Raw genomic sequence first — 24,673 nt, forward strand, 5'->3', positions numbered from 1 at the left:
CCTTTCCCTTTCCCTTCCCCTTCCCCTTCCCCTTCCCCTTCCCCTTCCCCTTCCCCTTCCCCTTCCCCTTCCCCTTCCCCTTCCCCTTCCCCTTCCCCTTTCCCTTTCCCTTCCCCTTTCCCTTTCCCCCCACCTTGGAGCAGCCCTCAGCAGAGGAGGATGACTGGATATGCCAGGGGAATGAGATGGAAGCAGCTCTGGCTGCAGTGGTTAAGCAGTTTTAGATTTTTGTGCATGCTTTCATTTGTGAAGGGCAGACATGCTAGAGAGGTTTCTTTACTATATAGGTAACCTCTAGTTTGCTATTTTTGGTAACCTATTTTTGGTGCTGTCTCTGTACCATAATTTATAGGCTATGAGAACAAATTCAATATAAGAGGCATGTTCACAAGATGAATAATGTAAAGGTACACTGTTGCACTTCAAACTTCATTTTCATTTCACTGAATTTTAAACTAGTACATATTTTTTTTGAGCATTGGAATGTGGAAAAAAAAGTTAGTTATCGGCTTATCTTCAGTGAGTTTATTTTAAGCAAAAAAGTAGCAAAACAGATGTGCACAGTTCATTGGATATTTTTTCCCTGAGAGAAGCTAAAACATGAGAAGCTTCCACCTCTTGCACCTGGCAGACATCAGACAAATTCATCTTAAGTGCCACTTAATTGATTGCAGAACACTGCAGTTCAATCAACTGCAATAAAGTTAATTGAACCTCTCCAATGAAATGTGACTGAAACCAAAGGATTCAAAATAGGAATAGGTAATAATTAAAGGAGGGCATTATTTTTAGTAGGACAGGGTCCAAGTAATTGAGTGATGTTTAAATGTTCTGTGTAGTCTCATGAGGATGGGAGCCACTTATATGCAGCAGCTTTCAGGTTAGATATAAGTATGTGAAATTCAAAATTTTAGATGGGAGTGCTAATTCAATATAGTTCTGCCTTTTAAATCATGTCATAGGTAAGAGATAAAAAGCAACCCTTAACCCTGCTGCTTTTTTGGATTATCAGCTTTGATCCCAAACTAATCCAGTGAGTTTGTACTTATTAGAAGAAAACAAGTTGTGCATTGAGGGAGGTCAGACACTGGCATGGGGGCAGTCTTAACTGGGTGAAACGCAGATGAGTGTATGACCATCTTTATAGGCTGGTTTGACAAAAGTTAGACACATTAAAAAAGATTTTAAAAGGTCTTTGAAGGACTGACAGCTGTTAAGCTCCATTCAGGTTTTCAACTTTGTCGTATTATTAAAACATGTGTTTAACCAAGGTAGGATATTACTCTCACATATGTTTGTAGAATGCTGGGAAAGTAAGGGGAAAATAAAGTCTATTTAGGCTTTTGGTAGCTTTATGCAGGAAAAAAAAATACAAACTGGTTACACCCAGGACAGAAATTAGAAAAAAATGCCACTTATTCTCAGAGGTTCTGGGCCTAACAGGAATAGCAGAGACAAGAAAACTGAGAAGTTCCAAGATGGAGCTTGCCTAAATGTTAAGAAACAAATTTTGTGATGCAGTTGCCATGACAACCAAGGAGTCTGGAGTTTATGATCTGAGATGCCTCTTCCTTGCTGTGCCTCTCTCAGAAATAGATGTTCCTGGGTGCAGCTGAAGCGTTGGTGCGATTCGCAGGGATGAAGTGGCTGAGCCCTTCCTCGACAGCTCTGCTGTCTCCAGGCAGAGACCACATCCCTAGGACAGCAGTTTTGCCACTGCTGAATGAGCCCAGGGAAAAGCCTTGGTCTGGCTGGAGCAGCCCTGCAGATGCCAGGTTCCACCAGACTCCAGCCTGTCCTGCTGCCCTTGCCCAGAGCAAGCACCAGGCAGTGACATCTCCCCACAGGAGCTGCAGCAGAGGAAGCACAACGTTCCCCACGTGCAAACATGGCAAATGTGGTGACAGGATGGAATCCAAAACCTCAGGACATTGTCTGTCCACAGGGTGTTTTCTTTTAGGCATTTTATATCTTGTTTGTGTGCCCCAATATTTGAGTTTATGCCAAGAGATTTATACTAGAGCAAGGCTATGAATGATTTTGATGTTTTTCCCTTAATTCATATGTACTTTTTTTCTAAAAGGCTGTCAAATACTTCCTTATAATATTTCTTCTTCTGGAGAAATCCTATAAATGACAGAATTTAGGTGGGAAGTTGCCTCCTTTGATCACCTAGTCCAATTCCATGCTCACTGGCTTCATATTTACATCATCCCATGCAGTAAGGCCACCAGGGCAGGTAAATCTATGAGCAAGTGGATTACTGCAAAAACATCATTAATGCAAGATGTCGGCTGCAATTTCCACATCCTTGTGTCCCTGCTTCTGCAAAGCTTTTTTTTTTTTTTTTCTTTTCTTTTTAAAGCACCTTTTAGATCAACAGAATACATGAAGCCTCTGAAACATCTTTTACACCAAAGTAGATGAAATAGGATTTGGTCAAACCCCAGTGGGAATCAGGGATGTTCATGTGTGAGATCAGAATGTAAACAAACTTCCCATTTGTACTGGAAAATCTTCAGGAATTTTCCAGAGATTCTTCAAGACCTGTTTCAGAAACTGTTGAAATAAATGAGCAGTTGGAGCCCGGTGGACTGAAGCAATTTGCTTCTGTGTATATAAGCTTCTGTGGTGGGATGGGAATAATTTGGTTTACAGAGACAAATTCATAAATTAATTTCCATTATAAGACTCATTTATATATTATATTATTATCTATTTTAATCTAAAATCGTGTGCTGGGTTTTTGAGACGGTGAATCTTCATATAATTTGTGGTGAAATGCATTTTGTAAGCACATAAAATGTCATTACACCAAAGCATTTTTTGGCTTTGGACATTTTTAACTTGCCGCCTCATTTGGATCTGTGGTCATTTTTGCACTAAGGCTTTTCCTGGGATGCTCAATAAGAAGTATGCTGCCATCAGAATTTGTTCAAATTTACTTTCACAGAAGCCTTTCTGGATTCACTAGGTACCCTTGTGCTGTCCAAAACCTGTTAAATCCAGTTTTAGAATTAATTTAGAGGATAAAATAATAGAGTTTTTGACACTAAATATGCTTGTCAAGTGCAAATCTGGGACATCTGTGATAGTTTGTGCTAAATGCTGCTCCAGCCCCTCCCAGTATGACAACAAACACCACAAGCCCTTGCTGGTTTTCAGTGGGTGACCCCTGGGTTGGCACTGTGGGTGCACTGAGAGCACAAATAATTTCCTCAAAAGTCTCTGGGTCACTGTGTCTTTCTTCCTCTCACATTTTAGTCTCCAGATGGGAAACTCTTACTGGCTGCTGACAGGCAGTGCCATGTGCACAACTCCGTGATTACTTGAAATGCAGAAGCATCATTTGAGCCTGCAAAATCACTTGTGAGCTATTTATTTTCACTGGTACAAATTGTGATTGGGTTTGTGTGTGTGAAATATTTATCAAAAAGGATGAATTTTAAGAAACATGTAGGCAGGGGGTTGTAAGTGTGTGTAATGGGTTTGGGGGTTTGTTGTTTTTTTTTCTTTTCAAGTAGTTCAGTGGATAAGGAAGAGCTTCTGAGGAGCTTCTTCTGGGAGGATGTGCATTCCCAACTTCAACCACTCTGCAATGGGCATCCCAAGCATAATGATGGAGTTCTGTCTACTTAATTACTGTTAAAAATTATTGACTGCCTTTTCCACAGAGGGAATGTTTTGGTAATGGAAGGATTAGGATGATGCATTGAAGAAATTAAGATTTTTTTTAAATTACTAGAATAAAGTCTGCAAAGGTCTCTTTCTCTGGTAGTGTTTTTTTTTTTTTTCCCCTTTTGCATATTTCTGCGGGAAGGCTACTCTGGTGAATGTGTTCCAGCTCATGCATCTGCCAGCTTACAATATGCAGGTTACTTTATTATTGTATTATATGGTATTGTATTCTAGTATATTATATGATATTATTTTTCAACCCATTGCATAACTGTGCATTTCAGGAAAAAAATGTTTTTATCCAGCCTGTTTAGACTATTTTTAAAGACATTCAATCGGTGAGTTCATATTACTTAATAAATTAATTCTCTCAAAGTAATTTCCATCCCACTGCCCAGTAACCAGATGATAATAAAGGATGATTTTCAAAAATACAGAATTCTGAGGCTTTTCCCAAGAGTCCAAAGTGGATAGAGGAGAGTTGTTGAAATTGTGGGCTGTCCCAAAGGACAGTTTTCCTTGCATTTGGTTTCTTGGATGACCAGATTTCTTTGATGTAGCATAGACCCAGCCTCCTCACATGTCTATTATCTATTTTCACTTATTTATGAAGGACATGGCAGAAAAAGCTTGATGCAGGAATGGTTCGCGGAATGGTAGATGGAAAATAAGAATCTCAGGTTTTGCAGTGAAAGACTACAGAAAATATGCAGAAAGATCGGGTTGAAGAAGAGGGAAAGACACAAATTTGCACCTGCAAAACAACTTTACTCTTTGTTTCCAGAGCTTCCTTCCAAACACCTAGCTGCTAAAAGAAAAAGTAGGTTTTGAGTGTTTTAAAGAGTGGAATTACACTTACTACCAAGAACACAGGTGATTATGAAAAGAATTGGCACAGGGGATAGATATCTGCTTTACTGCTTTAAAAACTCCCCCTTGCCAAGGCTTGAAGTGGAAGTTGAGAGAGATTTGCCCCAAATTATTCACACCTGGAAAAGTTTTGCTGAATAAATCAAACTAAAACTGTCAGACAAACCTGCTTGAACTCTGGTGTCTCACTGCTTAACAACCCTTCCTGCAGTCATTTGGCTTCTGGATGAAATAGTGAAGAAGGGTAAAAGAAATAATGTCACTTAAATCCTTATAAGCTATTGACAATTCCCAAATTATTGCTTTGTAATCATGCTCCAGTTTTACCCCCTGAGGTGCTAAAGACTGTGAAGATGAAGTTCTTCTCTGCTGGTTTCATGATTCTTTTGTTCTCTAGTGTCTGTGTAAGACTCTGAGTTAAATAACCTCCAGCTCTCCTATCAATATTTTTATTTTATTTATTTTCAGATCAATCTTTTCGCTTCCAGATTTTGTAACTGTGCCTTTTCAACAAAGCTGCTATAAACAGTCATTTACAGGTTCTGTTTCTGAGGCAGCTTTAAAAAAATGTGTTGTATATATTTGCTCCTGCTCTAAATGTTAAATATCATTGCACTGAACGATGGGAACAGATGGGATGCTGCATAAGCTGTTTATCATATTACACATTTATCACTTTACACTAGTGAAGTGTACATGTGTTTGATTAATATTGACTTTTGATTTATTTGGAGGGCTCTATTTTTTGACAGCATTAGGGATTACATTTTAATCCTTACTGTCTTCCAAGCTTGAAATTTAATTCCAGTAAAAATAGAGTGGATGCATTCCATAATTTTTAATCACATGATTTTTTTTTTTTCCTGTGGAAAAGAATTACCTTGTTGAGGCTTTAATACTGGAAGGAATTCAGAAGTAAATGGAAAAGACTGTTTGCTTCAGTATTTTGGACAGATTAAATTTAGATACCATTGGTCCAGCTAAATAAATATCTCTTGGAATTAAATACCAGATGCTAAGGAGGTGTAAAATAAAGCAAACCAGCAAGAGTCCTATTTAAATCAATATTCTTTTATACCCTCCACCTACAGAATGAGAGGACTTCATCTTTGCCTGCTCAACAGGTCTGGATGTTCAGCATGTGTTCCACCTACGTCACAGTACATGGAACCAAAAAAGTGTCTCCAAAAGCTCAGAGCACCCAGCTCGTCCTGCAGGCTCCCCACTGCAGCCCTCTGTCGAAAGGATGGTTTACCAATGCACTGCTTCATTCAAATGCATTTTGGCTCAGCTGAAGCCTGAAAAAAGAGAAGGTTTTCCTTCCAGACAATGGATGGAAAAATGATTTCAAGCTGGAGTGGGGCGGCTTGTGCTGTTTGTTCTGCTAAATGGCAATAATATTTAATGAGAGATTCTGCTCTAAACTGTAAATCCTTTAGAGTGTGAGATGCCCAGCCTGTCAGAATAAATAGAGGAGGCTAAAAACACTTACTTTGAAAATGACTGTTCATTTTGGGATGCATTGAATGATCTCAGTGAAATATTACTAAGTCAGTGGAATTTTGGAGAGAGATCAACTTCCCAGCATGTATCCTGGCAGCAGCTCTTCCTCCATTTCTCAATATCTTTTATGTTCAAATCGCACAGGCAGCACTTCAGACTTACATGTTGTCATCATTCAAATTTCAGATAACTTTCAGTGACTCCTTATAGATTGAATGAATAAATAAATTACTTTTAGCCATGTTTATTTACAGTTTTTATGCCTCTGCTTTCTTCTATGTTTGTTAATTGATATTATGGAAAGACATATCCAAAAAGGATGATTTAGCACCAAGAATTACTGAGATACATATGTATATATATGTTTTTGGGTTTGTTTTGTTTTGTTTTATTTTATTTTTTGGTTTTTTTTTTTTGTTTTTTTTTGTTTTTTTTTTTGCTTAAGCTGAGTCTTGCACTGCAGTTTGAAGTTTAATTGGCATGACCACAGTAACTGCTCAGGGCTTCATGTATTTAACTCTTCTATTTCTATGGACACTCTTTGAGTCTGCTATGACCCTGTTGCCTTTGATTCTAGGACAGGAGATGCTTCCAGAAACTTGCAGAAGTAAAATTCTAGTAATTGCAAATAAAATGTGTAAAGGGCAGGATTTGATTGCATTTATTTAGATGTGCATTTCCCAGTTGAGTAGCTTTGTTTTCTGGTCATTATGTCAGCTATGCACTGTTCCTTAAATACATATTTTCATTGAAAGGTAATAATTAAAAATTCTGTTTCTACCTATTCCTTCCATGTTCTTTTTATGAAAATGCTAGAACAAAAGTTTTCTGCATTTTGGTCTAAAAGACTCCTTCCTTTGTGTGCAGGTTAATAATGAGAATGTAGTGAAAGTGGGCCACAGGCAGGTGGTGAACATGATTCGACAGGGGGGCAATCACCTCGTGCTGAAGGTTGTCACAGTAACCAGGAATCTTGATCCAGATGACACAGCAAGGAAGAAAGGTACATTTTTCCCTCTTCCTAATGGACTCTCCTGCTCTTCCTTCATGGAAAACCATGGGCATGAAATGGCTGTTTTCTAAATTCTGATTTATTAGACTTTGCTTCTCAAATTCGAAATGTCCTTTTTTAATTTGAAATGTTCTTGTTTAATTTGGAGTGATTTAATTCTGTTGGGTTAGACATTAACATGTGGCCAAAAGAGCAATATTCTCTTAAAATACTTGGCATTAAAGTCCATCTTTATGAGTTTTTCACATTTGAGGATCTTGTAGTAAAATTTCATGCAGTGGTGAGAGAGGAAAACCACTGAGAACAGATGATCTTTTATTAATTTCAAATGTACTTGAAATGGGGGTAGTTCAGCAGTGTGTTTCTCACCCACCCATCCAAAAATAAAACACTACGAAAACTTCACCCCCCCAAAAAAAGAGGAAAGAAAAAAGGAATTTAAACTGTTTCCTTCACCTTAGATGCCCCAGAGTTTGGTTTCCCAGCTACACTGGGAAGTGATTAGGCCCTCATAATTATCATTAAGCAGGGAAGATTGCTGCTCCTTCCAGCTGCAGCACATTGCTGAAAGTTCTGTTCCTCCCACAGTCCCATGAGTTATCCTCACACACACCTGGCTCTTCAGCACAGGGCAGGTGAGGAGCTGGCACTCCAGGACTCGCTCCTGCTCCATGAAACTAAAACTTTCTGTCTGTGCTGGAAGTGTTTTTCACTTTCACTGCTTATTAATAATAATAATAATAATAAAAATAAAAAAAAAAGGAGTGAGACCAGCTTGTGGGGTGGAGGGGAAAGGCTGTATTGAACTAAATCATATCCCAGCATGGTCCTGCATTATTTTTGGCTTGATGGAATTACTGTTCACACATTTTAAACAATTCTTTTTGCCTCTACCTTTTAGTATGTATCATATTGACCTTAAATGTAGTGACAGGACAAGGTGCAATGCTTTAAACTGAAAGGCAACAGGTTTAGGCTAAATATTAGTGGGAAATTCTTTACTGTGGGGGTGGTGAGGCTTGGCACGGGGTGTCCAGAGAAGATGTGGCTGCCCAATCCCTGGAAAGGGTCCAGGGCCAGGATGGGTGGGACTTTGAGTAACCTGGGATAGTGGAAAGTGTCCCTGCCTGTGGCAGAGGGGTTGGAATGAGATGATCTTTCCTGACCACCAGAAATATTTGTCATCAGGATACTAAAGCACAGATGGTAGTTTCTGTGCTAGATTATTGCCTTGATATTTTAAGACCTTATATATTCTGAGGATCACTCGTTTTCCCTTAGAGTCTAATCTTAATAATTCAGATACATTTGAATGTTTTTTTCCTGTATTTCTCAGATTGAACAGTTTCTCCAAAGATTAAATTAATCTGCCAGAGATTAGCTGGGGCCCAGGAGGTTTTTTAGCCCTGCATACTTCTCAGAAGGGGCACCACTGCTGTGAAGTCCTTTCTCTAGAAAACCCTTTTCCTGCTGGGAAACAGAAGTGCACAGTTATTTAGCTTTAAATGTTTCTATGTATCCTGTTACATAAAAGCTTGCGGATGTGTCAAACAACCTACGCTAGAGCCAGAATCAGTGGAGAAATTCAGTCCATGAAAAACATCTCAGGGCTTTTTCCTCCACATGTAGGTATTTATTCTCGCCTTATTTCATGGAGCTTATTCTTTTAAATGGATATGGAATCGTGGCTGTGAGCACAGGGCTTCCAGAGGGTGTGTTTTGGCTGACACTTGTGTGTTTTTCTATTCCATGCACAGCCCCACCACCTCCTAAGCGAGCTCCAACCACTGCACTGACCCTGCGCTCTAAGTCCATGACCTCAGAGCTTGAAGAGCTTGGTAAGAAAGTGTTTTTGGCAAGCATGCTGGCTTGGTGGAGATGCAAATATCTATCTATATGTCTCTATGTGAAACTGATGAAGGGAGCTGCACTTGTACAGTGTCTAGAGCAGAGGAGGTTTTAAGAATGCTGCATCTTTGGAGAGTTCAAAATGTGCATGACTCGCATGAATGATTTTTGTGGAGACTTGTGCCTTTATTGCTGCGCAAGGGAATGTTGATACATTTTATGCATCATCAAAGTTTGGCACATCTACCAAAAAAAAAAAAAAAAGAAAAAAAATAAAAAAATAAAATAATGCTGTATCATGTTATGTTAGCTTTGCTTTCTAAATTTTCAGTTCATCTAATATTGTTTTATTTTAAATTTCTGTGGCCTCTCATTAGTGGATAAAGGTAAGCTGCCAGAAGCTGTTGTTAAAAGCTGACAGTGTTAAAGCAGCTTCAACTTCAACTTGTTTCATTCGATCTGAAAAAGTGCATATTATGATATCACTTTGACTTCTGTGCATGATATAAACTTAATTCCTCTCACTATTGGTAATAAAAAACTATTGAGCATTCAGTCTTTTATTTGCTAATTTTGAGAAATGTGGTTGTAGATTCCTTTGCTTGACCATCCACATTCTAGATATGCATAATTCTTCAGGAATTTGTATTCATTTTCTAGAAATGAGGAAGGTAATTTTTCTTTTCTTCCTGGTTTTAATCTGTTAGGCTATTAAAAGGTAGAATTTTTGCAGCTAGACTAAGACATGGAAATATGAATAAATCACATATAAAAAGAGAAAAGCCCAGTGCTTATTTCCATGTGGCTATAAGAGTAAAACAGTGTGTTTAGCAATTAATAAATAGCTATAAAACCAAAACACATCCCTCACTGCAAAGTAATAGATTATAATAATCTGCATAATAAAACCATTTTTTCCATGTAATTCTACAATTAAGTACTCAATTTTATAATCTTGGGGGTTTCCTGACATGGACTCATCTGAAGGCCAACTGGAAGGAATCATAGCCTTGTGGCCCCTTTTTTTCCCTGGTGAGTCAGTGTTTTTTGGGGCAAATGGGCCCCATCCATCCTTTAGGGAGGCAAGTCACGTAATTCCAGTGGGAAGTCTCCCAGCAAAATGGGGCTGAAGTGGGTTGTGTCTTCTCTATGGTCTAACAACCAAATGAAGACCAAAAAAAATACCCCAGTCTGATTATTTAGCTCAGAAAATCTGGTTTTTATGTACAAGGAAGTTTAGGAGCTTAACTCAAGATATCAACATCTTGTGAATGCTCCATCATTTTTTCTTTCAGGATTAAAATGTAAAATATTATTTCTGGAGCACACTTTGTGGGTCTGGGTGTTTTTCATTTGCTTTTCTTTCATGGAGTGCCGAGAGCTTGCAAAACTTTATCAACCACCTTTCCCAAGGGAATAGCAATACTTAAGAACCATTTTTACACCTTTGTTATCCTCTTCTGCCAATTGCTTTCAAGCTGAGGATATTATTCTATTTCTTTGACTTTTCAATCCTCCATAGGAGATATTGGTCTTAAAGCAGAAGCAGCACTTTCCTAGGGGAGAATAGCTTGTTTATTGTAATGTCCCCAGTGGAGAGACCATCATATTTTAGCTTTCCCACCCCGCTGCTCAGGCTGTAGCCCTTGCTCTGCTGTTTGTCCTCACCAAGTGGCAGAAACCACTGCAACTCCTTTAACAAGCAGCCATGGGACATATTTCCATTTTTAAGCACATTTCCCATACATACCTTTATCCAGATGGGGCAGACATTGCAGTGGAAGGGGTATTCTGTTCTGAGGAATAGTCCTGCATCATGTTCCAGAGGTGTTTGTCCCTAATGGCAGAAATTTGCTTTCTTCCTAAAAAAGTCTGTAAATGCCACTTCTGTGACATTCTGAACATGTGCCACCCTAGCAAACAATGTGACTGCTGTTCCAAATAACATCTGTGGTCTACCTATTTTCATATTTGTCCTGGAAAAGGGCTATTTCCAGAAGGGACAAGAATTCTTAAATTTCACAGCAACTGAACAAGCTTCCACAGGGAAAGTGTTCTCCCTATCATCAGTTAAAAGTTGTCTCCTGACATAAAACACAGCTTGTATGTGTGTATTTATCTATAATTTATATACCCCTCTATGTATTTGTGTATATATTGGACATCTGTGAGAGCTATGAGAACACCCACATTTTTATAGCCATTAAACTCTCTAATGAATGCCATATATGTGCAAACCAAATAGGAAGAACCTATAAATGAGCACTGTGGATGTTCTCATCAATACCTATGTGTAACCCTTTTTCCTCAACTGGAGAAGCTCATGGTCTCAATAACGTCTCATGACAAAGAATCCCACGGGCTAATTATGTGCTGTGTACAGATGTATTTCCTTTTTATTGGTTTTGAGTGTGATGCCTTTAATTTTATTGAATGTCCCTTGTTATGTAATAGAAGAAAAATGTAAATAGAAACTCCCCATTTGCTTTCCCTGAGAGTGCATAGTTTAGTAATGTCTTCTAGCTAAGGTAAACATTTTTTTTTAATTGTTCATCTTGCAGTCATTAGAGTCACTTCCTTTGCCTGGCTCTCAACCCGACTTACAGTTTTACTGAAAGGTTTTGAGCTATTCTGTTCTTCATAATACAGAGCAGACCATTTGAGCTGTTCTCTTTCAAATTAATTAATCCAAAAAATGGCAGTGTGCTAATGATTCCTTTCCATTTCAAACTGCAAAGATTTGGGAATGCCTGATGTTGTCATAGTTTGACAGCCCTGATATCAATAAGTTGTCCCAATTACTATTTTTAAAAAAGAACTTAGAAAAAAAATTCTGAATGTATCCCTAACACATGCAGGGGAGAAATTCCTCATAAACCCTGATAAACAGCTTGGCCAAAGCAGATTTTATCTACTGTGGTTTGAGAGATACGTGTTTAGCAGAGGTGAGCAGGGAGAGACTGACATCTTAGAGGGAAGGCTAATGTTTGCACTCAAAATGACAGACAAGGATTTAGCATATAAAAAATTACCTTCAGAATTGATTTCACAGTTCCTTCCCTTTCTATTTCCAAGCTTCAGTACGGAAGAAGAAGGGTAAGGGGAAGCATTTTGTCTCTTGTTTAACCTGTTTCTCACCTTTCCATAGTGAAGGATAATAACAATGTAAATGTTGGCATATGGTCCAGTTTATTTTATGGTGTCAAATGTACATTAATTATTGTATATGTTTTTTTAGTTATTTAGTTACTAAATTGCAAACACACTAAGAAACTCAAACAGAAGACCACATTCGAAAATATCCCCCGCATTTCTTCCTTTTGTCTCCTTTCCTTTTTTTTCCTTGCCTTTTTTTTCCTTCTTTGTACCCGACTCTTCTCCAACCCCTTCCATCTCATCTCCTCACAGTTCCTGTGCTGACTGGCAGCCACAGAGAGTTAGTGGCCAGTGACCCCCAGTGCAGTCCCACATTAGTGATCCCACTCGTCTCCCGAACGGCCACACGTTTTCCCACACCCACACTGTGTCTGGCTCAGGAATCAGGGATCTTGCACACCACACCTGAGCTTCTCAGCTCAGAAATGCTGCTCTGTCTGGTAGAACATCTTCCACGCTGTCCTGTATGCATGGAGTGCCCTCCCTGGACTGATTCATGAGGCCACCTACCACCTTCTCCTTGAAATCTCTCCCAAAGACCCACCTTCCCTAGATCCCCACTGAGCAATCCCCAGCACTGATGGCAAGGCAGGGGGGCAGGTAGAAACAGCAGTGCTATTTTAATAGTCTTCGTGAATGTATTTTTGTGTACAGAGAGTTTGTTTGTGTTGAGCTGTACTTTTTCCATGCTCCTGTATGTCATTTTGCTTCCCTAGACTGTGAGCTCTGCTGAGCAGGGGCTGTTCATTTCCACCTTCTCATGGAGCCTGGCCCAAGGAAGTCTCCCACTTCCCTGAGCCCCTGGGTGGTAGCTGGTGAAAACCAGGCCATGTCCTGCTCTTGGATGAGGTTCAGTGTCATGGAAAGGAAATATAGGCTGTAGGCAGTGTCTTCTCTCAGCAGGGAAGCTTTTCCTTTTTGACATTTAATAGGATGGAATTGGGTTATTTTTCACTCTTTATTTTCCTGCTCTTTTCCTGACCTGCTTTCAGGTGGTTACCGGAGGTTCCAGCTAGGCATATTTGCCATTCTCCATTCAGAGACTATGACAGAATAAACCGCATTGCTACTGAAAAATACGTTTTGGCAGCATATAAAAAAAATCTTTGTGTTGTTGTGCAGAGCCTGCTGTCAACCACAAATTCAGTTTTCTGGGTCAGAGATGAGGGAAGCATTAAGATAACAATAATGGCTTCTCTAGTTCTTGTCTGACTGGTCTTGTTGATTATGTCTGGAGATGGGTTCTGGTTCATTGGAAAGGCAGGGCAGGACAGGACATAGGCTGTATTTTTTGATATTCAGGATAGAAGATAGGGTATTTGTGTCTAAAAAGGTGATAAAATCCTTAGGTTTGGAGCAGCATGGGCAGTTCTGTCATTTTACTGCAGTTACAAAGCATGAATTTAACTAAAATTTAACTTAATCTGTGCCACTGACTTTCTGCCTGCATTAGTTGCCTGACTCAGAGGTAGCTTCCAACCTTGAAATGCGTGTGTGGAGGGGTCGTGTTTCCAAACTACTTTCTGGATTTTGTGTGATTCCTGGGATGGGGGAGAGGTGTTTTTCTTTCCTGTGCCTTGTAGCTTTCCAAGAACCATTGTATGAGTAAGTTATGGCAACATGTAAACCAAGAGCTGTAGCAGCAACTTGTTGGAGGCAGCACTTAAAATGTGATTCCATTAATGCTGAACAATAACCAGGATATTCGTGCAGCAAATTGAAATGAAGGTTTGAAAACACTCTGAAAATGAAAGATTAAGGGAAAAATTTTAGGTCATAATTTTCATCATCATGATGGGAAAATAGATATCATTAGAGTTTTAAAATTAATATTTTAAAACTTTAAATTTAACTCTGTTCATAATAAGTTTATGCAGCTGGTGGAGATATTGGTTTTAAATGGCTTTTCCTTCATTTTTTGTTTTGACTTATGAATAACTCCTTGTGGAGGGAGAATTTGAAAATTATATGATCCTTAAGGAACACATCCATAAACTAAGATCTGTAAATGTCTGGATACATGATTTAAAAGTTTCCTGCTCTTCAGCTTTCTTTGCTGCCAGGAAATGGGTTTGATTTAGTGAGTAATTTGGGATTTTCAGTGAAAACTGAAGTGGACAGTGTTGAGTTTTAAAATACCTAATATAAAATAAGAGTAGGGACAAAATGAAGAACAGAGCAGGTTAAATTTCCACAGTAAAATGGGAATGACAAATAATCTTTCTGCATTAATAAATAATCTGCTGGCAGTGTCACGTGGGTGTCAGTTGTGAGCTGGGGTGGTGCTGTTCTTAGATTTGATATGGTAATCAATATAAAATATTGATATATACCATATACTGATAAAGTATGTGTGTTGGTCCTGGTCTTTGGGCTTTGGTGTGGGCTGCAGTACCAACTAAAAATAAAGGATTTTCTCCTTTGAAAGGTTTAGATTCTATCACCACCTCACAGATACTCAATAACTGTGGTACCATCAACACAGAATATTGTTACCTGGCATCAAGTCTGAATGGCATTTGAATAGAAAAATATCAGTTGATGGCATTCAAAAGAAATATTATTAGCTCTGTCTGCAATAAGCATTCCCACTTCATCCCATTCCTGTTGTCCATTGTTTCAAAGGTGGTACCTTCCAATGGCATCTGAAACAATGAAATTGCAGAGCAAATATATATAAATGAATGCCAAGCAGTGGATTAGCTCACAGTGTTCTGTTCTGTTTGAAGAGACTACTCCCAAAGCCGTCTGGGTTCAAAACTCACTTTCTTTATTTCACTGTGGTGGAGTTGATGATGGAGCTTTGTCTGCAGGGAACAATGGGAATACCACCAAAGCAACTTTTACAGCACTCACCACAGCAGCTTCTGAGATAGCTCCCAGCACCTGCAGTGCTCTGTAGGAAGAAGGTTTTCAGATCTTCACCAGACACTATTTCAGAAGATGAGAGCAAAAGGCATCAGGCGTCCTGACGAATTCTTGAAGGTTATCCCTCGTAAGTAATTGATTCACATTACATATTTGAAATTCTAATGAGGTGGCAGTGTAGTAATGAGGAAGAGCTTGTCATCGGGTTGTCATTTATCTCAAGCAGAAAGCAGTGACTCTGGGTGGAATTTGTCAAGTCTGTATGAGGAAATGCCAGCCCCATTTGTGGTCGGTGTGGCAAGGCTGCAGATTTTATGGCTTGTAGTGTAACTTGGGGGAGTCCACAGCAGTGTAAGTGTAGTATTAAGACCATGGCTACAATATAAGTCCTTGTAAAACACCTTGTGAGAGCAAAGTATTGAAAATTGGCATGTTTCAAAAAGGGAACAATGCTAAACCTGTGTTTTCCATGAAGAATAACTTGGCAATGTGTTGATTAGCAACTTGTGCCACAGAATCCAAACTTAACAGGTAATTCCTGGTACTAAAGGCTTTACCTTTCATGAGATGCTTTAACATTTTGGAAACACTGAGAATCCTGAGTAGAGGCTGCTTGAGTCTGTATGGGTGTCCTCATCTACAATGTTATTATTTTGAATTTCTCAGCTTATTCTCAAGGATGTAGTGCCCTGTCATGACACCTGTTTTTCTTTACTACAGGACTATAATTGAAAAGGTTTTTAAAACCTTTCTGCATCAGCCAAACAAGATAATGGTATAAAAGAAGTTGGAAAAGGAATTGTAAGTGTTACAGAAAATGTGGGGTTTGTAGCATTTTACAAAGAGACACATTAAATACATTGGTTTATGTGAGTGTGACTATGCTCAGATATTATCAATTTAATATCTAAGCACATATTCAAAATCATGAGGGCTTGAGGAACAGTTAAAATTGCATGTGTTTCCCAACATGGCACAGTTAGGGCAGTGGAAAACCCTTTCAGCACTTTTAATGTGTTCTCTCTCTTTTTCAGGAGCCAGGGAGATGAAGGACTAATCTCCCTCATCTCAAAACTCCCTTTGCTGCTAATTTTTTTTTTGTTTTTCCTTCAAATGTTCACATACCCATGTTAATTAATTTCTAATCTAATTAAAAATAAATTGTTTTAGATAATTCCTCATAGTTTGTTTGGTTTTTCCCCTCGGTGTGGAAGCGTGAGAGTTAAGTGTAAGACCAGAGAAGGCTGTGTCTTACATCCTCCACTTTCTTTGTGATTTCTTTGATTTGATTGCCTTTCTTTTGTGACTAGGCCAAATTTTCAAATGCTGTCTCTTAAACAGAACATCAAATTGCCATTTAAATTCCACCTGGCTTGCAGGGTAGGAGTGGGTATTGACTATATTCTCTGCTTTGTTTTTGTTCTTGAACAGAAACTACTGTTAGACAATGACCATTCCTCTTTCAAGGTAGGCTGAATTGCAAGGCTTCAGCATTGCAGGTGTATTTTAAATGCCTGTGTCATTATTTCCTTAATAATGAACATGCTGTTAAAGAGCTGGTACTTGAAAATTGTATCTCTAGAAAGGAATTTGAACATACCCATTTTCTGCCTTCCTTAAAAATTACTTTCGATGGTGTGGTTATAATGTGTAAATGTGACTTGTGTGTAATAATGTGAAGCTATTTTCAGCCCTAGAAACACAAATAAGGCTTTCCTTCAAGAAAGTATTGAAAGCTCTTTATTGTGAATACCTACAAAGCATTTTCATAAATAATATAATGGTATTTATAGATACTCAATGTTAAATGATTAATTTTAATAACTAAGGTTTTTATGTTTTATTGATTTATTTTATATATTATTTTATTTTATTTTATTTTAGAGTACTTTGTAGAATTTACAGTATCCCAGAGAACAGACAAGTATTTTTAGTTAATTTTCATAGAAGGAAAGTGTTTCAAGTGCCTTTTGTGTTTGACTGTATTGCAAAGCGCTTTTATTATTTCCTCATTATGCTGACTGCTAAAATAATATTCTCTGCCTGTTGTTTGCAGTATGGTAAATGTGTGGTTTGGGCATTGTGATTCAACCACAACCCTGCAAATTGTTAATTTGGAATGGGGCTGGAAAAAGGTGATTTCAGATTAAAATATAGCGGTGGCAGATCAATGAGGATTAGCCTAATTGTCCACATGAAAACTCAGGTGATTCCATTTCAGTATATTTTTAACTATATATTTACAGGACATAACTGTAGGCTGAACTTGTTGTTTCTTTCCTCCAATTTTGATCATAAACAACAAATTTGGATTTAGAACTTAACCTTTGATGTTCTTACTCTGAATCCATGCTTCAGCTAAGGCTAGTCTTTAAATGCTCAGTGGTGTGTTGAAGGCCTTGTTATACTTTACCTACTTTTGGTCTTTGATGAATTTTTACACATCTGATCCTTTCTGAAGAGCTGAAAAGAAAGCCATTTGTTCTCAGCAGGCACAGATCCATTTTTAACCATTTTAACCAAACATGATTCACCTGTTTTTCCCTCAGGGACACTGTCAGGTGAAATTGCTTCTGTGCCAAGCAACTTTATCAGATGAACTCCTGTGGTCTGATCAAGCTCTCTTTCAAAATCAGGAGGTTCTCACCTGCCCATTAGCATTGCAAAGGTGTTCCAGAATTCTTGTTTATCTGCTTCTTTGAAAGCCTTGCCCAGATCCCCAGACCCACTGTTTGCCCAAATTGTCATTTAGTAGCTCTCCCTCCGACAGACATTCCCCCTGAAGTTTTTATCCAGTTACTTCCCATCTATTCTTTTACAAATTAAAAAGGGCAAGGCCTTTGGCTTATATATGGGAAGTGCCAAAAACCTAAAAGGAATGCCATGCAAATAATTCCACCTACTTGATTTAGATGCTGCTTTTTTTTTTTTTTTTTTTTTTTTTTCCCCCAGACATGGAAACTTAATTTCATGCATAATCACTCCTGGTCTTCATGCTAAAAACAAGCTACTTGTAGTTAAAAATAAGAGAAATTGGGATAAAAAATTGAATGAAAGCAACACCACAGCCATATTTTTAGGTCATTTAAAAGGCATTTCAAATAGGCATTTCAAATAAGCACTCCTTTAGTTTTGGTGCAGCTCCCGTAACCAATTTTTGCAGATTATTGACAAGGAAGCAAATTTTATCAGCTAACGAAGGAAATTAAACTAAACCTGCAAACTCATATTTAGGGAAGGTGATGGAACAAAACCTTTGCATGTGCAGTGCCTGACACTAAGGGCTGTGTGCCCAAACCTGTTGCCACCAAGGAAGAATGAATGTCCTGTGTTCCCATCACTTTTCCAAAGGAAAAATACATGTGCCCAGTATTTGTCTGCAGATGCTGGACCAGGTGGGTGATCCTACAGCAATGAGGTGCCATTGGCATTGTCTGAAGTGTTGCATAATGCGCCTGGTACAGTTTCTGTCTGTATCTATCTTAGGTATTTACAAGGCACCTATCACCTTGGTACCTAAGCAGTTTGAGAAATGCACCCACCCCAGGAGGGATGATGAGATACAGACAGAGGCCCAGGTCCAGAGCAGCAGAGGCAGGGCCCGGGAAGCTCCCCTGCTGTGTTCCCGCTGTTGTTGGGCTCCTGGCCCACTTGTTGTGGCCAAGGGACATCTCCACCCACCTGTCTGTCAGCAGGAAGAGACGGTGCCCCAGCCCTCCCGTGCAGCTCCGCTGGTGGGCAGTCTGAAAAGGAAAGATAATGGAAAAGGCAACGATCCGGTAGCAGAGGTGAAACAGGAATGGTGGGATTTCAAAAGGAGGGCTTCTTAAAGAGCAGCACATCTCAGGGGAGGGATCAGCTGCCAGTCCAAGTGGCAGGTAAGGCACAACACAGGCATAAATCTCAAATGTTCTTCAGTGACCAAAAGTTAAAGAAATACTTCTGATGTCTCTAAAGTTTGTGTATATCCAAAGCCCTGCTCTGTTCTTGGCCTCTGTCTCAGTCCTCTACCCCTGCAGCTGAATCAACCATTCAGTAATTCTCCGTGTATCTCAACCCAGTAATTGCTACAATCCTAAAAATGCCTAATGACCAACACAAAGGACTCTCAGTGTAACAAATGTTGTGGTGCAAGGAATAGCACGGAATAGCAGTGCTCCAAAATAATGGACATATTCATGAACCTAAAGGCTGGAATAAACTTGGCTTTGATCAGCATGCTCAGGACAGGACCACAAACCACAGCTCTCCCCTGCAGGCACACCTGGAGCAGCTCTCCTGTGGCCTCCAGGAGCACCTGCTGATCCCCCACGTCAGACCAGGCTCTGTGGCAGCCCAGGGGAATCACCTGCATAGGCAGCAGGAACAGATGTCTGGCAGATTCTGCTCCTCTGCAGAAACAGAGAACCTATCCAACAGAGGAGAAAGGAAGATGGCCAGGACTTTGGTGGAGGCTCACCAGTTCCTATTGCATGGACCCCCTCCATAGCAGATCTCTTTTTTTCCTTAAACACAACAGAGTCACTAAGGTAAAACAAAAAACACCCTTCAGAAAGCTGTGAATCCCAGGCGGCTTTTGGAAATAGCTGCATAGTACACACAGTGATCAAGCACTAAAGCTGAAGTGCAGTGGGTCACTGACTTCCAGACTTTTCTGCCCCCTTTAGCCTATTTGCATGCTCCTCCCTGAGTCCCTTCCTCGGCCATTTAAGGATGGAGATTGAAGTCCAGCCCAGCAGAGCAAGGGGCATCAGGTTAGGACGGTGAACCTTGGAGGCTGCAGGTCTGATGGCTGCTATCACTTGGTGCAAAGATATCTGTAAAAGACAGAAGTGACCTATTTTGCCTGTAGATTATATCTATCACCGTGAGCAAAATACTGCATATAGAACTGGTGTGTCAGGTGGAAATTGCTAGAAAGATCAGGGAATCTGACCTCTTCCCTTTGCTTTACACCCAAGGAAGCCAGCTGTGCTTCTTTGTACACACTCTATTTAAAGCTTGAAAAGAAAGATACTTCTTTCTTTCTTTTCTTTTTTTTAAGCAAATTAACAACCAGGTGAGGTCAGCTATGTTGGTGCATGGTTTGATCCATGACCATTTTTGACTTCACAGTTGTAGTGGCCTCTCTCTCTCGTTTTTTGGAAGTTACCCCTTTTCTAAGGAGTTAAAGGCAGTCAATTGAGATCACTCTGTCAGCTGTTTAAACATGAGGACGGTTTCTGGCTGGACCCAGTTTGGCAGTGCCCCTGTTGTGCCTGGCACACCTCTCCCACAGCCCCAGCTAGGCACTGGGGTAACCAACCTGACCAAGATCCGCCCAGAATTTATGTTGAATTTTGGTCACCAAGGAATGGGTTTCTTGGGCAGAGACTCACACGTTCATCCAGGTTGTGTCAGCCAGTGGCCTCCAGGCATTTTCCCATGATTGCTCCTTAGTGAAGGCAAGGCTGTGGAAGGCCATGCCTGTAACACACCCTTGGTTCCCCATGCGCATGGCAAAGCTTCCCAAAGAAACCGGAGTTGCTGAGAGATGCTGAACACCTTGTTACAAATAATAACAGTGATGGTTATTCCTCCTTCTCATTACCAGCCAAGTTTACCAACCTAACCTAAAGCCTGTGCATGTATTCATTATTCAGAAGTATTCGCCAAGAGTTTCTGCAATTAACCTTCTGCCCAGGGGTTTTCACAGACTCTTTGCTTTTTTGTCATTTGTGTCATTGGTCACCATTTGCCAGATGCTGTTCTTTCAGCTCTGAAAGGCTAAAAAGACTGATTGGGAGAATGGCAAGTGGTATTTCACAGGACATAAGGAATTTTGCAAAAATTTATTATTGCACTTTTTCAGAGAAATTTTGCTTTACAAGCCTCTGGCAAATATGTAGACATGCACAAATAACAAAAGTGTTCTGGTCCCCCTGAGTCTGAACAAACTAGATGCAGTGATACCATTTACAGAAGTATTCATAAATCAGTGTGGAGTTTGGAGGTTTTTGATTTAGGTTTGCTTCCGTTTTTGACTTCCAGTATAGTTTGGTTCTATCTGCCAGTTGTTAGGTGGGCTCTGTTTAGAACACTTGCCAGCTAAATGGGGTTTTTAAATATGGGGAATTTTCTGTTGACATGTCAAAAGAAATGCCAAGACATTCAGTATGACCAGTGGCTCTACCAGAATGGGTATTTATGATCCCTTACCTCACTCCGATTTCATAGACTTTAACTGAAGTGTGTGTTTGCTTTGTGTGGTAAAACTAGGTCCCCTGTTTTTTGTTCTTTTTTTTTTTTTTTTTCATGTGTACTCAAATAGGAAAATGCTGAGAAATCATTTCATGATCCTACACTGTAGTTGTTAAGAGAGCTTTGCTAATGAAGGAATGCAGCTATGGCTGTATTAGAAAAAGCAGGAGAAGAATTGCCAAGGAAGAAGCAGTTCTTAGGTTGATACATAGTCCCTTTCAAATCTCCATGGAGTGGAAGAGCCAATGATTGCATGACAGTTTGTCCCTAAAATTCATTTCCATAAGGAGCTCATACCTTTTTACAAATACAATTTCATCCTCACTTTCCATAAAACATGCAACTGGACAGTCCAGGCAGACGCAGAGAGAATATGAATACTTTGAATGTGAATACTTTGAAGTAGTGAATATGCTAAATGCACGAATAATATCCATTATTTTAGCACTTAAAACTCAACATTCAATGAAGTCACACAGAATTCCTTTTAGAGCACCATAATATTGCAGGCACAAGGGTGTAAAAATAACAAGTACCACACTGTGGTAGACAGGGATTGAGATATAGGAGGAGGGATCCTTGGGTCTGTCAGAAAAAGCTTTTCATTTCATTATAATTCACATAAAATAATTTTAAAAAATAAAACAAAACCCTGCCCTGATTCATAAACAGAACCAAAAGTATGGTTTAACACGACCTCAGCAACACCTTACAGTTTCCACTGAGGTCTGAAGAGCAGTGTTTCAAAAAGCAGAAATTAATCCTTTTAAAAAAAAAAAAACCAAAAAGCTTTTTTCAAGGCTGGGATGCCAGAGAGTAGGCACAGCGCTGATCTGGCATTCAGGTCACTGCAGTGTGAGCAGCAGCAGCAGCCTGGTTAGGTCACAACCCTACCAAGAGCAGTGCTTCTCTCAGCTGCCCCTTGCCTGAGCGTGGGGAATGCAGGGCTTTGGGCTTTGTGCTGGCTCCTTTAACCACACTGCCCCAGGGTGATTTCTCATGACCAAATTGGCTCCCCTTAAAAAAAATTAAAAAAAAATTGGACTTATTTTTTTATCTGAAGTAACAGAAAGTATACAGAGTTCTGGCCACAGCCTCACGTAGTGCAGAGGTGCAGGACAGAGCTGGGCAGATCACGCTCCCCTGTGAGTTGGTGATCCCTGTGGGTGCAAATGCCCGAGCCTGTCCTGCTCTTTGGGAGTGCATTTTTCTCTAGAGTTATCATGGGGAAGTGCTCACACCCAGATTTCCACCACGCACCCTCAGGCAAGGGAAGAGGTAGCCAGGGGAGGGCAAAACTCCATTCATTTGCAGGAGACAGAGATCCTGGTGAGCAATGCCCTCAGATAGCATTTCCTACTGTTTGGAGAAGAGAGCAAGGAAAATCTGGCAAATGTTGGGGAGGGCATTGCTCACAGGATAATCCCACGGATGGCCACCGTCGCGCTGCAGCAGTTATTTGGGAGAGATTTTGGGTGGGGTGACGTGAGACGTCGGACAAAAGTGAAGATAGCCAGCAGTGCTTCAGAGCAACAAAGGGCTGCCCTCAGCCAGTGGTGGAGCACATCTGGCACCCCAGGAAGCTCAATTGGACCCTTGGCCCTGAGCTCGTCCCAGGGATTTCTGACTGACACCACTGCAGTGCATAGGTGAGCTTCTTGCTAGGTTCACTGACATTTCCTGTCACAGTCACGCTGAGGGGAATTCGGTAGCTCCTGCCTTGGGATGCAGCATGGCTGTGTGTGTTCTGGGTACAGGACAGTGTGCACTGAGACCAAAAGTGCTTAATGACGCCAATTGCCACGTGCCCAATGTAGTCACTAAACTTTAGTCCGCCCTTCCGTTTGCCCAAACACATACACTCTGGCTTCCCAACTGGCTTCTTTCTATGTGTTGTCCAATGCATGTAGATACCTCCATCTGCCTGGCCTCAGATACAGTGGTTGTTGCTCCTCTATTTGATTGCCAGATGTCACTGGGGAGCAAGATGGGGAGGTTCCTGGATCCTCGGGGCAAGCCAGCCATCACCGAGGGAGCTCGCTGTCCACGCCGGCCGAAGAACAGGAATCCTCGGTGCCTGCCTCTGATGAAGACTCACCAGCCAGGACCACAGAGAGCTGGCAGTGGCCGCTGTCCTCATCTGAAACGCACAGCAACGTTGGGGAGGATTTTGAGGGATTTCAAACACCGGCGCGGACTCCAGAGTGCACCATGGACATACAGTCTCCCGGGGATCAGTCACTCAGTAGGACTCCTCAGTTTGAAAGTGACTCTCCTGAGGAGGAGGGAAATGATGAGATGAATGAAGAGCGCTGCGGTGTTGAGCCTGTCCCTAGGGATCGGGGTTGGAGAGGGCAGCCCCAGCTAACAGAGGGAGAGAAGCTGTTGATGGAAACCAACAGTAGGATTGTGCAGCTGCTGGAAAATATCAAGAGGGAGCATGCACAGTCCATGGGTCTCATGTCCCAGTCCATGGGCCGTATGGAGCTGCAGCTGGGCATTGTGGCTACCTCCACAAGAGCCATCCATAACTACCTGTCAGAGATTTTAGCTTTCCTCAAGCAGCCGAGGACGCAGGTCCTCGAAACACGCATCTCCCAAAGAGCCACCCCCCATGTCGAGTTGACGTGTGCCTCGACATGGACTGGTGAGGACGCAGTGGCATCCTCCACTGTGTGCTTACCAGGGGCCGAAGGGACGAGCGACTCTCGCGACCCGCCGCAGGCCACCCTGCCTTGTCGCAGTGGCCGGCTGCAGAGAGCCATAACTGAGAGGGCCTCGCTGCCCATGCCTCCACGCCAGGCAAAAGGGGGAGGGAAGAAAAAATAACCACTCCATAGGATTTTTAGAGTTTTTTTTAATGTGCCTGTCCTTTTAATTCTTAGCCATAAGGCCATCCGTGGCAGAGTTCAACCATTTCCTACATAGGCTAACATTGTATTCTGGCTGACTAGATTAGTCTAACATCTTGTAGTTTATATTTGCACTGTTAACGATGTGTGCTGCTGGTATTTGAAGAACATTTGCCTCTGTTCTTTCACTTTAACTTCATATGAGCATTTTTTTACTCTGTGCCAGGCATTCATTGCTTTTCTTACAAATACAAGTCATTTCTTGAGGCAGCTGTTTTTTGAGTTTTCTTTCTCCATTATCCCACCCCCTCTGAGCAAGCACTCGGGACTTGGTGGTAAGTATAGAGGTCTTGGCAATACTCGCCTCCCAAACTGTGTTCGATCAGTCTTTGCCTGGTGTTTCTGGCATGCCAGCCTGAGGTGTTGGGGTATAGCCTGTACTGGATCATGACCATTCTTATCCTCTGTGGGTCTCACCAGCTCACTTCCTAAGACCCTCGGTGGAGCTAATCCACATGTCTTGGCTATGTCGTACAATAAGTAATGTTGCCAGGATCATACCTCATATTTCTCTTTTTGGGGGCTGTGTAGTGATGTGCCACCAGATCTATCTTGGCACCTGACTCTCGTTTTCAAAGTTCATTTT

The 24,673-nt window shown here is 40.7% G+C and overlaps 2 protein-coding genes across 4 annotated transcripts in view; both read left to right on the forward strand.

Annotated features, from left to right (window-relative positions):
- Positions 1-24,673, forward strand: part of SHANK2 (SH3 and multiple ankyrin repeat domains 2) — a 270,317-nt gene that overhangs the window by 224,424 nt on the left and 21,220 nt on the right. For 2 of the 3 annotated variants that reach the window (XM_077784360.1, XM_077784361.1), the window contains 3 exons: positions 6,919-7,054; positions 8,821-8,901; positions 11,987-12,007. In XM_077784360.1, the coding sequence (XP_077640486.1) occupies positions 6,919-7,054; positions 8,821-8,901; positions 11,987-12,007 (238 nt within the window). The remainder of the gene's footprint in view (positions 1-6,918; positions 7,055-8,820; positions 8,902-11,986; positions 12,008-24,673) is intronic. The other variant, XM_077784362.1, reaches the window with a different exon arrangement.
- Positions 18,641-24,297, forward strand: LOC144246508 (uncharacterized). Its single transcript, XM_077784363.1, has 2 exons — positions 18,641-18,813; positions 23,145-24,297. Exons 1-2 carry the CDS (start codon positions 18,735-18,737, stop codon positions 24,002-24,004), a joined length of 939 nt encoding a protein of 312 aa, XP_077640489.1. The 5' UTR covers positions 18,641-18,734; the 3' UTR covers positions 24,005-24,297.

This window comes from Lonchura striata, chromosome 6 (assembly GCF_046129695.1).
Source record: "Lonchura striata isolate bLonStr1 chromosome 6, bLonStr1.mat, whole genome shotgun sequence".
Classification (NCBI taxonomy): domain Eukaryota; kingdom Metazoa; phylum Chordata; class Aves; order Passeriformes; family Estrildidae; genus Lonchura; species Lonchura striata.